Raw genomic sequence first — 13,696 nt, forward strand, 5'->3', positions numbered from 1 at the left:
TTCCAAATATATAGTCTTTGTGTTCGGTACACATTGCATTTGACTGATGGCTCCTCTTTAAAGCTGAATAGCTTGATGCTCAAAATCCATGATATTCTGGTAACTCTCATTCCACAAGATAGAAGGAGACAATTTTTGTCCGAGTAAGATCTGAAAAATCAGGTGGATGCAAAGAAGAGTCAACTTTAACTTTTCTGAAAGAGAGGAAACATGGGAGTTGACATCTGGCAAAGTTGATCGTCCCAGCCAGTATGTCAACTCCAGGTTCCAGGCGATGAAGGTGAAAATGACCCTCATACTTATGTGCATGTAAAACACATACCTAAAAAAAGATTCATTCCTAGACTTGGAGTCTATTTTCATTATTTTGCAAACTCAAAGAATTAGATAAGAGATTTTCTACTGTAAATAAGTCTCTGTTAAACTAAAACAAAAACAGAATGCGTTGGAAATACTCAGCAGGTCAGGCAGCATCTGTGGAGAGAGAAGCAGAGTTAACGTATTAGGTCTGTGAACTTTCATCAGAACACCAGAGATGAAAGGTTACAGATCTGAAATGTTAACTCTGCTTATCTCTCCACAGATGCTGCCTGACCTGCTGAGTATTTCCAACGCATTCTGTTTTTGTTTCAGATTTCCAGCATCTGCAGTATTTTGCTTTTATTTATCTCTGTTGGATTAGTTGCTTGTTCGTTATTTGTGGAGTAAATTTGCCTCTAAATCTTTGTAAAGGTCTTTGATTGCCTGCTTATTGGCAGTGTCACGTTGACTTGATATTTTCAGTCCCTTCAATTCTATGATCCCACATTCCCAGTGGGGGAAGTGAATGAGATTGAAGCGCAGGTCAGACACAGAAAGATGCAAAATTGTAGTCATGATTATAAGATGCTCCTCCAATACGAATATAATTCCTTGCTGGGAGTATTTGATCGTGGACTTAGAGTTGTAGCAACATAGGAATTGCTAGACAATAAAAAGAAGGCCCATCTAATTCGCCTTCTGCCATCCTGGCAGTCACTTGATACGTTAATGATGTTGACTGCTCATAGCAATAAATCTCTGTCAGTTAATCTACAGCAGACCCAGACATGAGACAGGGAAAAACCTCCAGTGATGGAGAGCTTTGGGAAACAAGTCCAAAGTCACCTATTCCTCCCGACAAGGGAAAGGTACTGACTGACATGTTGCACCAGGCAACTTTTACAAAATTATTGACTCAGCCATGGACATGGGGGCAATTAATCTGTATATACAGTGTCTAGACAATGTATTGTCACCAAAACACAATCCGATTTAAAACACATTTCTCCCTATAAATAAAGCAGCTAAGCATACAAACGCCAATGGAGAGCAGCACAACTGTATTAGCTAGCAAGCAAACAAAATAGTAAGCAATACCAATGCAAATTACTTTTGGTGATAGAATAGAGCTAGCTACACGATGTCACGGGGTGGTAGATGGACCTTATCAGATGACCTCTGTGGATTCACACTGTGGCCAAGAGTACAAATTCATCCAATAAGCCATGAGACTCAAGGAGAGGATTGTTATTGTGGTTGTTGAGGTGAGGCAGCTTCTCTACCTGCTTGTAATATGTGTTTGATTAGATCAGAGATACAGCACTGAAACAGGCCCTTCGGCCCACCGAGTCTGTGCCAAACATCAACCACCCATTTATACTAATCCTACACTAATCCCATATTCCTACCAAACATCCCCACCTGTTCCTATATTTCCCTACCACCTACCAATACTAGTGACAATTTATAATGGCCAATTTACCTATCAACCTGCAAGTCTTTTGGCTTGTGGGAGGAAACCGGAGCACCCGGAGAAAACCCACGCAGACACAGGGAGAACTTGCAAACTCCACACAGGCAGTACCCGGAATCAAACCCGGGTCCCTGGAGCTGTGAGGCTCCGTTGCTAACCACTGCGCCACTGTGCCGCCCTGAAGACAGACATCCAACAAAATGATCTCCAAATCAAGAGAATTTTATAGGATAGAGAAGATAGCATTTCAGAAGAGTCATGTAAAGCAAAAAATAAAATGGGACAGGAAGGGATAGAGAGATTAACGGTAGATAGACAACACTAGTTTATTCATCTTGAAGGCTGTTAAACTAGGTCCTGGATTCTAAAATACAGAAACAGCAGTGTCTCTCATGGGCAAAATGTCATTTGCTCACTGAAGCTAGTGACAAAATTAAATAATTACAATTGCAAATAAAGAGCACCCTGCAGTTCCTCCAACAAAGTGATTCTTTTAAATTCACTTACGTCTATATCTCAGTCGAACACTATTGATTCTGATTCAGCTCTGACAAAATGATTAACTAAAAGCTTTTCTGCAAAACGTTGAACAGTTGTTACTGCATGTATTATTCAGTTACTAACTATTTAGTCACTAACTGTAAGATTGTACTGCAGACTAACCAATTTATGTCCAAGCCAAATCTTTTATCTAATAACAAAGATGCACTTTTAATGTAAAGTAATTGATACAGATGACTTTCAAATGACATTGGCCACTCATGTTATATTCCCTAAAACTTGATAGTAAGTGATGCACATTGCAGTTACTGATCTTTAGTACACTTGTAAAACTTGTCCTTTAATCCAATTTGCAGCAAAAAAATCAGTTAATGACTGTTTCTAACATGGTAGTTGAAGCAGAATAAAGTTTTACTATGTCTTCCCCAACAGTTTTTAAAACTGCAAATACGTCATGGATTTTGTTAAGGAATCGTAGCCAGTTCAACAGATTAAGGTTAATTAAACTATCTGTTACATTTTATTTACTAACTATTGTATATGGGTCAGCAACATCCTGTTTTTGCCAATATCACTCAGTCCCATTTCACCATACTCTTGTATTCATGAGGAACTTCTAGAAATTCCTTGGATTTTCTTGCCTATTTTCATTGCAATACAAGTTCTGGAACAATGTGACTCCAAATGGAGAGCAGTGAAATTGTGGCATTTATATAGAAGTAAATGTCCAGCAACTTTCAACATGTCACTTAGCTTGTGCCCCAAGTGAAAGTAATATGTGCCAGAGAATAGAAATAGGCATTTCTTAAGTGACTTTTGCCATTTTAAAATGAGTTTACATAACACAAGCCTTTAAACTTGTATTTTAAAACAATCTAGCTGCAATGCTGTTTTAAAGCACAAGGTTAAAGGCTTGCAGCAGGGGTGTCCAACCTTTTCGTGTGAGGGGGCTACATTACACTTTGGTCTTACATGGGGTGCTGGTGAGACAATTTTGGAAAGATAAAGGCGTGAAAAATTTATCTGTTAATCAAAACAACAACAAATGTGCATTTTTGCAAAGAAGCTTTAAATGAGAAGACTAATTTATTGACCTAATTTCTCATCACTATGTTGGACGCTGATTTAGTGAGATGGCTGGCATTTCTTTTGCTAGCACAGGTAGTCAGTGGCTGCCCGCACACCTCTTCTAGTGATGTGAAGTATTCTGTATAGATGTCCATCTGCGAGGAGTGATCTTGATCCCTCTCTCTCCCTCCTTTCTTTCCCTGTCTGTCTGTCTCTCCCCCTCACTCTCTGTGCCCTCCCTCACTGTGTTCTTCTCTCTCTGTTTTCCTCCCTCTATGTTGTCCCCCCTCCATATTATCCCCCATGTCATGCCTGATCACTCGATCCCCCCTCGCTCTCTCTCTCTCTCTCTCTCTGTCCGTTTTCCCTCTCCTGCTCTATCTGACAGTTGTTGAGGGCAGGAACTGTCAGCAAAGCAGCTTTGCGGTTGGCCAGTTTATAAAAAAATCTCAACTTTCAGCTGACAGGTGCTGAGATGAGGAACAGCAGCTTCTGAACTTTGGACAGCTTTATGCTTTTCAGGTGGGCTTTTTAAAAAATCGGAATCCGCAGGAAAACCACGAATCTGTCTGAAGTTCGGAAACTGCTGTTCCCACTCTCAGCACCTGTCAGCTATGATACTGACAATTGTGATTTTTCTTTTAAAACCAGTCTGGTTGGAAAGAGGAAGCCAATGAGAAATTTCTAATTCCTGAAATTACTAGTCAAGGACATCGAAATTTTTTACTACAGACACTGGTGTCCGTGTATGAACACATTGCCAACCCCTGCTCCCGAGCATGCTACACTTAGCCATTTTACCCTCGTGGTTCCCCACAGACATGTAATGATGTGTTCTGCTTCGCATTCTTCTGGGCTTCTGCATACAGTGACCAGCCCTCCTTAACCGAGCCACCCAAGACACATTGCTGTGAACGCCTGCCTAGCGCCACTCTGCTCCCTGCACCGCACCGCCGTGACCACTGTGGAAGGAATTGGCAGCACCACCACTCGGCTTCACCCAGTCCAGGTAAGCCTTCCAGATTGTACTGGCGCCATGACTTCCTTGAGGGGGTACAGAGGACATTTTCTATCATAGTTCCAGGGACGATGGACCTCAGTTATCTGAAGAGACTGGAGAAGAGAAGGTTAAGAGGAGATTTGATAGAGATGTTCAAAATCACGAGGGGTTTAGGTAGAGTAAATAAGAAGAAACTGTTTCCAATGGCTGAAGGGTCAATAACCAGAGTTCAAGATTGAAAGTGATTGGCAAAAGAATCAGAGACTACATGAGGAGTTTTTTTTTGCACAGTGAGTTGTTGTGATCTGGAATGCACTTCCTGAAAGAACAGTGGGAGCAGATTCAATAGTAACATTCAAAAGAGAATTGGATAAATACCTGAAAGGAAAAAATTGCAGGACGAAGGGGAAAGAATTGGAGAGTGGGATTAGTCGGATGGCTGTACCAAAGAACTGTCACAGGAACGGTCAACACAATAGTCTTCTTCTGTGCTGTATTATTCTATAACTCTATGAAATGGTGGGAGCTTCTGGACCTATTCAAACTTCATCCCACGCCACTCCTGCAATTACCACCATCTCCTTGTCGTACTTACCACCTTATTGCATGAGTTTGAAATATTATTGTTTCGTTCTCCCCTTCCTTGTCTCTTTTCCTGCCAGGACAAGACTGTTGTTTTATGCTGAGTGTTATGAAAGTGCTTCTTTTTTTTCTTTTTTTTTGAGGACTTGTGTTAAAACTGAAAAGATTCCATGGATGTGTTTTTTTTTAACCAAGTTCACCAACTTGAGATGTTGTTTGAAAACCACCTGTGCTGGAAGTCATGTACTTTGGGCTCAGTAAACAACAGAACCCTTGTTGACCTGGGGAAAAATGGTTACAGAGAAGCGACATGTCAAGGTTTATGGAGCTGAAAGCGTTAAGAAGAAATAACATGAGGGTTAGAAAAGCAATTCAGCAGAATATACAACAGGTAGGATGAGAAATAAACAAACAAGCTGCTGGGGGCAAGGTAAGGGAGTGATTGAAACTAGGATGTGGCCCAGACTGCACAATCAACAAGTCGTGGAAGGTCTAGTTAATGTGATCAAGAACTAAGACTGGAGACATCTGTTGAACACTGAAAACGACAAAACTGATTAATCAGAGAGCTACATGATAAACTCACGGTTGGTGTGTTGCCTCCCAGGTGCCAGGGTACGTGATGTCTCGGATCGTGTTTTTGGGATCCTCAAGGGGGAGGGGGAGAAGCCCCAAGTCGTGGTACACATAGGCACCAACGACATAGGTAGGAAGACAGATGGGGATTTAAGGCAGAAATTCAGGGAGCTAGGGTGGAAGCTTCGAGCGAGAACAAACAGAGTTGTTATCTCTGGGTTGTTGCCCGTGCCACGTGCTAGCGAAGTGAGGAATAGGGAGAGAGAGGAGTTGAACACGTGGCTGCAGGGATGGTGTAGGAGGGAGGGTTTTGGTTTCCTGGATAATTGGGGCTCTTTCTGGGGTAGGTGGGACCTCTACAAACAGGATGGTCTTCACCTGAACCAGAGAGGTACCAATATCCTGGGGGGGAGATTTGCTAGTGCTCTTCGGGGGGGTTTAAACTAATTCAACAGGGGGATGGGAACCTAAATTGTAGTTCCAGTGTGCAGGATGTTGAGAGTAGTGAGGGCAGAGATAAGGTTATAAGGACACAAGAGGGCACTGGCAAGCAAGAGCTTGGTTTAAAATGTGTCGACTTCAACGCCAGGAGCATCCGGAATAAGGTGGGTGAGCTTGCAGCATGGGTTGGTACCTGGGATCTCGATGTTGTGGCCATTTCAGAGACATGGGTAGAGCAGGGACAGGAATGGATGTTGCGGGTTCCGGGATTTAGATGTTTCACTAAGAACAGAGAAGAGGGTAAAAGAGGGGGGGTGTGTGGCATTGTTAATCAAGGAAAGTATTACAGCGGCAGAAAGGACGTTTGAGGACTCGTCTACTGAGGTAGTCTGGGCCGAGGTTAGAAACAGGAGAGGAGAGGTCACCCTGTTGGGAGTTTTCTATAGACCTCCAAATAGTTCCAGAGATGTAGAGGAAAGGATAGCAAAGATGATTCTTGACAGGAGCGAGAGTAACAGGGTAGTGGTTATGGGGGACTTTAACTTCCCAAATATTGACTGGAAATACTATAGTTCGAGTACTTTAGATGGGTCTGTTTTTGTCCAGTGTGTGCAGGAGGGTTTTCTGACACAGTATGTAGACAGGCCAACCAGGGGCGATGTCACATTAGATTTGGTACTGGGTAATGAACCCGGCCAGGTGTTAGATTTAGAAGTTGGTGAGCACTTTGGTGATAGTGATCACAATTCGGTTAGGTTTACCTTAGCGATGGGCAGGGACAGGCATATACAGCAGGGCAAGAATTATAGCTGGGGGAAAGGAAATTATGATGCGATTAGGCAAGATTTAGGATGCGTAGGATGGGGAAGGAAACTGCAGGGGATGGGCACAATCGAAATGTGGAGCTTATTCAAGGAGCAGCTACTGCGTGTCCTTGATAAGTATGTACCTGTCAGGCAGGGAGGAAGTTGTCGAGCGAGGGAGCCGTGGTTTACTAAAGAAGTTGAAGAGCTTGTCAAGAGGAAGAAGAAGGCTTATGTTAGGATGAGACGTGAAGGCTCAGTTAGGGCACTTGAGAGTTACAAGCTAGCCAGGAAGGATCTAAAGGGAGAGATAAGAAGAGCAAGGAGAGGACACGAGAAGTCATTGGCGGATAGGATCAAAGAAAAACCCTAAGGTTTTCTATAGGTATATCAAGAATAAAAGAATGACTAGAGATAGGTCAGGGCCAATCAAGGATAGTAGTGGGAAGTTGTGTGTGGAATCGGAGGAGATAGGGGAAGTGTTAAATGAATATTTTTCGTCAGTATTTACAGTGGAGAAAGAAAATGTTGTCGAGGAGAATACTGAGATACAGACTACTAGGCTAGATGGGATTGAGGTTCACAAGGAGGAGGTGTTAGCAATTTTGGAAAGTGTGAAAATAGATAAGTCCCCTGGGCCAGATGGGATTTATCCTAGGATTCTCTGGGAAGCCAGGGAGGAGATTGCAGAGCCTTTGTCCTTGATTTTTATGTCGTCATTGTCGACAGGAATAGTGCCGGAAGACTGGAGGATAGCAAATGTTGTCCCCTTGTTCAAGAAGGGGAGGAGAGACAGCCCCGGTAATTATAGACCTGTGAGCCTTACTTCGGTTGTGGGTAAAATGTTGGAAAAGGTCATAAGAGATAGGATTTATAATCATCTTGAAAAGAATAAGTTCATTAGAGATAGTCAGCACGGTTTTGTGAAGGGTAGGTCGTGCCTCACAAACCTTATTGAGTTTTTTGACAAGGTGACCAAACAGGTGGATGAGGGTAAAGCCGTGGATGTGGTCTATATGGATTTCAGTAAGGCGTTTGATAAAGTTTCCCACGGTAGGCTATTGCAGAAAATACAGAAGTATGGGATTGAAGGTGAATTAGTGCTTTGGATCAGAAATTGGCTAGCTGAAAGAAGACAGAGGGTGGTGGTTGATGGTAAATGTTCATCCTGGAGTTTAGTTACTAGTGGTGTACCGCAAGGATCTGTTTTGGGGCCACTGCTGTTTGTCATTTTTATAAATGACCTGGATGAGGGTGTAGAAGGGTGGGTTAGTAAATTTGCGGATGACACGAAGGTCGGTGGTGTTGTGGATAGTGCCGAAGGATGTTGTAGGTTACAGAGGGACATAGATAGGCTGCAGAGCTGGGCTGAGAGATGGCAAATGGAGTTTAATGCGGAAAAGTGTGATATGATTCACTTCGGAAGGAGTAACAGGATTGCAGAATACTGGGCTAATGGGAAGATTCTTGGTAGTGTAGATGAGCAGAGAGATCTTGGTGTCCAGGTACATAAATCCCTGAAAGTTGCCACCCAGGTTAATAGAGCTGTTAAGAAGGCATATGGTGTGTTAGCTTTTATTAGTAGGGGGATCGAGTTTAGGAGCCACGAGGTCATGCTGCAGCTGTACAGAACTCTGGTGCGGCCGCACCTGGAGTATTGCGTGCAGTTCAGGTCACCGCATTATAGGAAGGATGTGGAAGCTTTGGAAAAGGTGCAGAGGAGATTTACTAGGATGTTGCCTGGTATGGAGGGAAGGTCTTACGAGGAAAGGCTGAGGGACTTGAGGTTGTTTTCGTTAGAGAGAAGGAGGAGAAGAGGTGACTTAATAGAGACATATAAGATAATCAGAGGGTTGGACAGGGTGGATAATGATAGCCCTTTTCCTCGGATGGTGATGGCAAACACGAGGGGACATAGCTTTAAGTTGAGGGGTGACAGATATAGGACAGATGTCAGAGGTAGTTTCTTTACACAGAGAGTAGTAGGGGCGTGGAACGCCCTGCCTGCAACAGTCGTAGACTCGCCAATTTTAAGGGCATTTAAGTGGTCATTGGATAGACATATGGATGAAAATGGAATAGTGTAGGTCAGATGGTCGGCGCAACATCGAGGGCTGAAGGGCCTGTACTGCGCTGTAATGTTCTATGTTCTATGTTCTAACTATTCATTGTATGACCATATTGCGTGACAAGAAATGTATATAAACTGGCAACTTTGAATGTAAAATCAGAGTGCTAGCTTGGACTGCCCGAGATAGTCTTTCCCTGCATATGCTTCAATAAATGATCGAATCCTGTTCCTGAGTCTCCTCGTGTGGTGATTGAGTTGTCCCGCAACAGGAGGTCAGGAGGTTGTCTCTCTGTTTAGGGGTTTGGATATTGTTTTCAGTTTAGTTGGGGTGTGAACAGTTTGAAGACAGTTGGTGTTTTTCCTGCCAAGGAAAAAGCAACCACCCAGCTCACTTATTTCACTACCTCTTTGAAGAAATCCTGCAAAGATCCAGTGTGGGACAGCTAAAATCTCCGGTGCTGCATAGCTCCTGAGAAGCTGGAAAAAAATCCTGAGATTCAAGTGTGTGCAGGTGAAAACCTTGATGCCACATTTCTCCTGGAAGCCCTGCTAGAACAATTCTCGACATCTCCAGAATCAACTGCTTCTGAAACAATCAGAGTCACCTGTCTTCATACTGCTGGAAACCAGATCAAAAAAAGGACAACTGACTTCCTTCCATATTTTTTTTTGTCAAGAATTAGCAGGTATTTGGCCAAAGTAGTCTTTTTCCTTTGTTTATTTTTTGTAACAGACCCCTGCAGAGAGAATTTCTGTATTTTTTCCAGTGTGTGCGTGTCATTCGGGAATTTAAAAAGGGAACTTTCATATTTCAAGCTGTGTGTTAATGCTTTTCTTCATTACTAGTTAAGTCTTGTTTCATAATAGACTGATAATTTTGTTGTCTATTAAAGAAACCTGCTTGGTATATTTTATTCTGGGATAAAAAAAGAGTATGTGATTGGCTGTATCGGTAACTGAGTAAACATTTAAATATATGTTGTGACCTGTGCAGAAGTGGAATTGGAAAAGACAGTGCACTCCTCCCGCCTCAGTCGTAACATGTGGTAGATTTTCACAGGGATCAGCGATCTCCTGTATCTTGGCAAATAGTCATTCTTCCTGTGTGATTTCACACAGTGATGCTGATGGGCCATTTACCATGAACCCTGTCATCCACTGATAGCTGCACCTGTCCACTTTCCAGCAAGAGTCTGGTTGACTTTCTTCTGAGCTACGTAATGGTATGGGGTCTATCCGAGGCCCCAAACACTCCTTTCAGGTGAAGCAGCGATTTACTTGTACTTCTTTCAATGTAGTATACTGTATTCGCTGCTCACAATGTGGTCTCCTCTACATTGGGGAGACCAAACGCAGACTGGGTGACCGCTTTGCGGAACATCTCCGCTCAGTCCGCAAGCAGGACCCTGAGCTTCCGGTTGCTTGCCATTTCAACACTCCCCCCTGCTCTCATGCTCACATCTCTGTCCTGGGATTGCTGCAGTGTTCCAGTGAACATCAACGCAAGCTCGAGGAACAGCATCTCATCTACCGATTAGGCACACTACAGCCTGCCGGGCTGAACATTGAGTTCAATAATTTCAGAGCATGACAGCCCCCCACTTTACTTTCATTTTTAGTCATTTTTAGTTATTTTTTCTTCCTTTTTTTTTTTGCATTCCTTTTTACATTTTTTCAATCTTTTTTTGCATTTATTTCATTTCATCTTAGTTTGTTCAGTTTGCTTACCCACTGTTTTTTTCAGGTTGTTTTTCTTCAGGTTTGCACTTGCTGATGTTCAATATTCAGTATATTCACACCTAATCTGTACTAATGCTTTGTCTTTCAACACACCATTAACATATTGTTTGCCTTTGCTCCGTGACCTTTTGGTCAGCTATGTGGCCTGGTCCAATCTGCACCTTCTCCTTTGTTATCTCTTGCCCAACCCCCACCTCACTTGTTTATAATCTGTGACTTTTCTAATATTTGTCAGTTCCGAAGAAGGGTCACTGACCCGAAACGTTAACTCTGCTTCTCTTTCCACAGATGCTGCCAGACCTGCTGAGTGAATCCAGCATTTCTTGTTTTTGTTTCAGATTTCCAGCATCCGCAGTATTTTGCTTTTATTATAATGGTATGGGGTCGTTGCGCACACAGGGTCTGAGAAATAGCTACTCAGTGATCTAACTGAAACAAACCATCAGTGAGTTCTACAGACACAGCTAATACCACAGGCCCCAGGCTGTCAATAACTCTACAGACACAGATAATACCACAGGCACCAGGCTGTCAGCAACTCTACAGACACAGCTAATACCACAGGCCCCAGGCTGTCAGTAACTCTACAGAGACAGCTAATACCACAGGCCCCAGGCTGTCAGTAACTCTACAGACACAGATAATACCACAGGCCCCAGGCTGTCAGTAACTCTACAGACACAGATAATACCACAGACACCAGGCTGTCAGTAACTCTATGGACACGGCTAATACCACAAGTCCCAAGGTTGTTAGTGAGATCTATGGCTATGGCTAGTTAAATTGACAGGCATAGAACAGTTCAAGAGCTTGGCAACAGGCAAATTACTAACTATTCCTCCAAAAACTATGCCTTGTTAGTGCGCAATTTATTTGTAACAAAACAAACACTGAAACTTATATTGAGTGATGGGAGTGTCATAACAAATTCACCAGCCAATAAAATGCTGCACATGTCCAGGAATGCCATCCTATTTCATTATTCCCTCATAACCTTCATCAAATCAGTAGAAGCTGAGCCATTCAGCCCATCAAATCTGTGCTGGTGTTTTTCTTCAAAAGAGCTAGTGCAATCCCACTCTCTATGTAGATCTTTGCCGCTGATGAGGCCTTCCATGGCTGATCAATCTTCTTACCGTCAACCTTGTCTTTCATTGCTTCACCAGGAACGAATAGCAAAAGCTCACGGCTCTCAGTGTGGATTCTGCACCCCTGGAATCGTCATGTCTGTGTACACTTTATTACGGAACAATCTGAAACCCACAATGGAGGAAATTGAAGACACGCTCCAAGGTAAAGTGTGTTTGTTGTGACTCAGTGACAGGGGGTTCTAGGCTTGCCTTGTCCAGTAAAGGTTCAGGAGAGTTAAAGACTGTTTAAATCTAGGGACTGATACATGTTCCATAGAGGAACGAACTAATTCATGAAGCAATCAGGGCAGAGTTAAACACACTGGTACCTGTCAGAGGGATTAAAAGTAGAGTAAAAAGGGACATGGAATTTGGATTGGGGCAAATGGAAGCAAGGGAGAAATAATGCTTAACAAAGATAACCTACAAGATGGACATGGGTAAAGGAAAGCTGGAAATTCTTTTAAGTAATGATTTCTTCATAATATGGTACACTGTAGCTTTCTGTACAATGTATTATGAATTTCTTTGTCTGTATTATGTCATGTAGTATTAATCAAATTAGACTAGAAGAGCAAATAGCTGGAGAAAGATATGCAAAACTAACACAAGAACATTAGATAAGCCCATCAGAGGTCACTAGGAGCTGTTTGAGAAGCAGTATAGGAAACCATGTTCTGGGAATACTTCTGTAGTTTAAAATCTTTAAAGTTTAATACTGAAAAATAGTAAAGGGGATTGTTACGACCAGGTGAGAAAGAGGTCTAGGGTTCCCGTTCAGCCTTCATTTGGTCTTATCATAACAGGATTTAATTTTAAACACACCCTGTTTTTAGCTCCCCACTTTCCAATTATAAGGTAAAGAAACCAGCACAAACAGCCTTTCTTAGGTTTAAAGAAGAAAAGTTGAAATTTATTAAACTTAAATTCTAATTCGTTTAACACCTACGGATGCATGCCATACCCCACGCTAACATGCATGCATGATACACACATGCAAAAAGAGACAGAAAAGAGCAGAAGAAAATAAAATGGAAAGATTTGAGGCAATATCTGAAGAGTTGTCACAGTCCTTCACGCTCACGGTAGAGTCCTTGATTGTAGGTAGATCTTGCTTTTCGTTGAGGCCCTGTATTCTTCTTAAACTTTGTTCGCTGTAGGAGACTTTTCTCTCTTGAGGTTCGTGTGTCTTCAGTGGATTCAGAGGCTTGTGAGAAAGGGATGGGAGCAGACAGGAGAGATCTTGTCAGTCCAGGAGCAAACAGCTTTCTCCCCAAACTGTTTGTACAAATTCAAAAAACTCAAGTTGCCCACCAGGTTAGTCATATGACTAGCTGGTTTGCCCATGTCCATTTGTGTATTCAGCCATCTTAGCAGTCAACCTGGAATACAAGCTCCCCCAACTTCAACGTCTGGTGATCAAAAGTCCATTGTGGGTTGAATGTCAGGGAATGGCTGCTTTGTCCTTCCAAACACCGTCTGTTAATAGGCAAATGTCTTTTCCAGCCACAGCCGATCTGTTCAACAAGTAACAGTCCAGTAACAGCTTAAAATCAATGTTCATGACAAAATTAATGTGCGTCATTCTTGGCAGATGGGGGCCTAGCATGACAGAGATTATATTGGATTCTAATTCACAAAGAACCAGAGTTTGTAGTACACACATCCACTGACAGAGAGGAGACCTAGGAGATAATGATGTACGAAACCTCAAGTCACGAACTATTGTCATGAAGACCCCGACCTGCCAAGAATGAGGCATCTTAATTTCGTCATATGAACATTAATATTGAACTGGAATGAAGAAATGACTTGTTAAAAGAGATCACCAGACATTTGTCTGGAAAACATTTGCATACGAAGAGACAATGCTTGGAGAGACAAAAGAATAGCTCACTGATTCAATTAACAGAGTTTGGGCTGGGCAATGGTGATCCACATCTTGTCGGAGTAATAGACAGCACCACACTCACCCCCCCAATCCCACCCCAACCCCACTGAGAGCTTTGA

General features: G+C 42.6%; 1 protein-coding gene across 3 annotated transcripts in view; it reads left to right on the forward strand.

The window, feature by feature from the left end:
• The window catches only part of LOC137365127 (xanthine dehydrogenase/oxidase-like), a 151,290-nt gene that overhangs the window by 17,757 nt on the left and 119,837 nt on the right, over positions 1–13,696 (forward strand). For all 3 annotated transcript variants that reach the window (XM_068027904.1, XM_068027903.1, XM_068027905.1), the window contains exons 5-6: positions 4,244–4,352; positions 11,723–11,849. In XM_068027904.1, coding sequence (XP_067884005.1) covers positions 4,244–4,352; positions 11,723–11,849 — 236 coding nt within the window. The remainder of the gene's footprint in view (positions 1–4,243; positions 4,353–11,722; positions 11,850–13,696) is intronic.

This window comes from Heterodontus francisci, chromosome 3 (assembly GCF_036365525.1).
Source record: "Heterodontus francisci isolate sHetFra1 chromosome 3, sHetFra1.hap1, whole genome shotgun sequence".
Lineage (NCBI taxonomy): Eukaryota > Metazoa > Chordata > Chondrichthyes > Heterodontiformes > Heterodontidae > Heterodontus > Heterodontus francisci.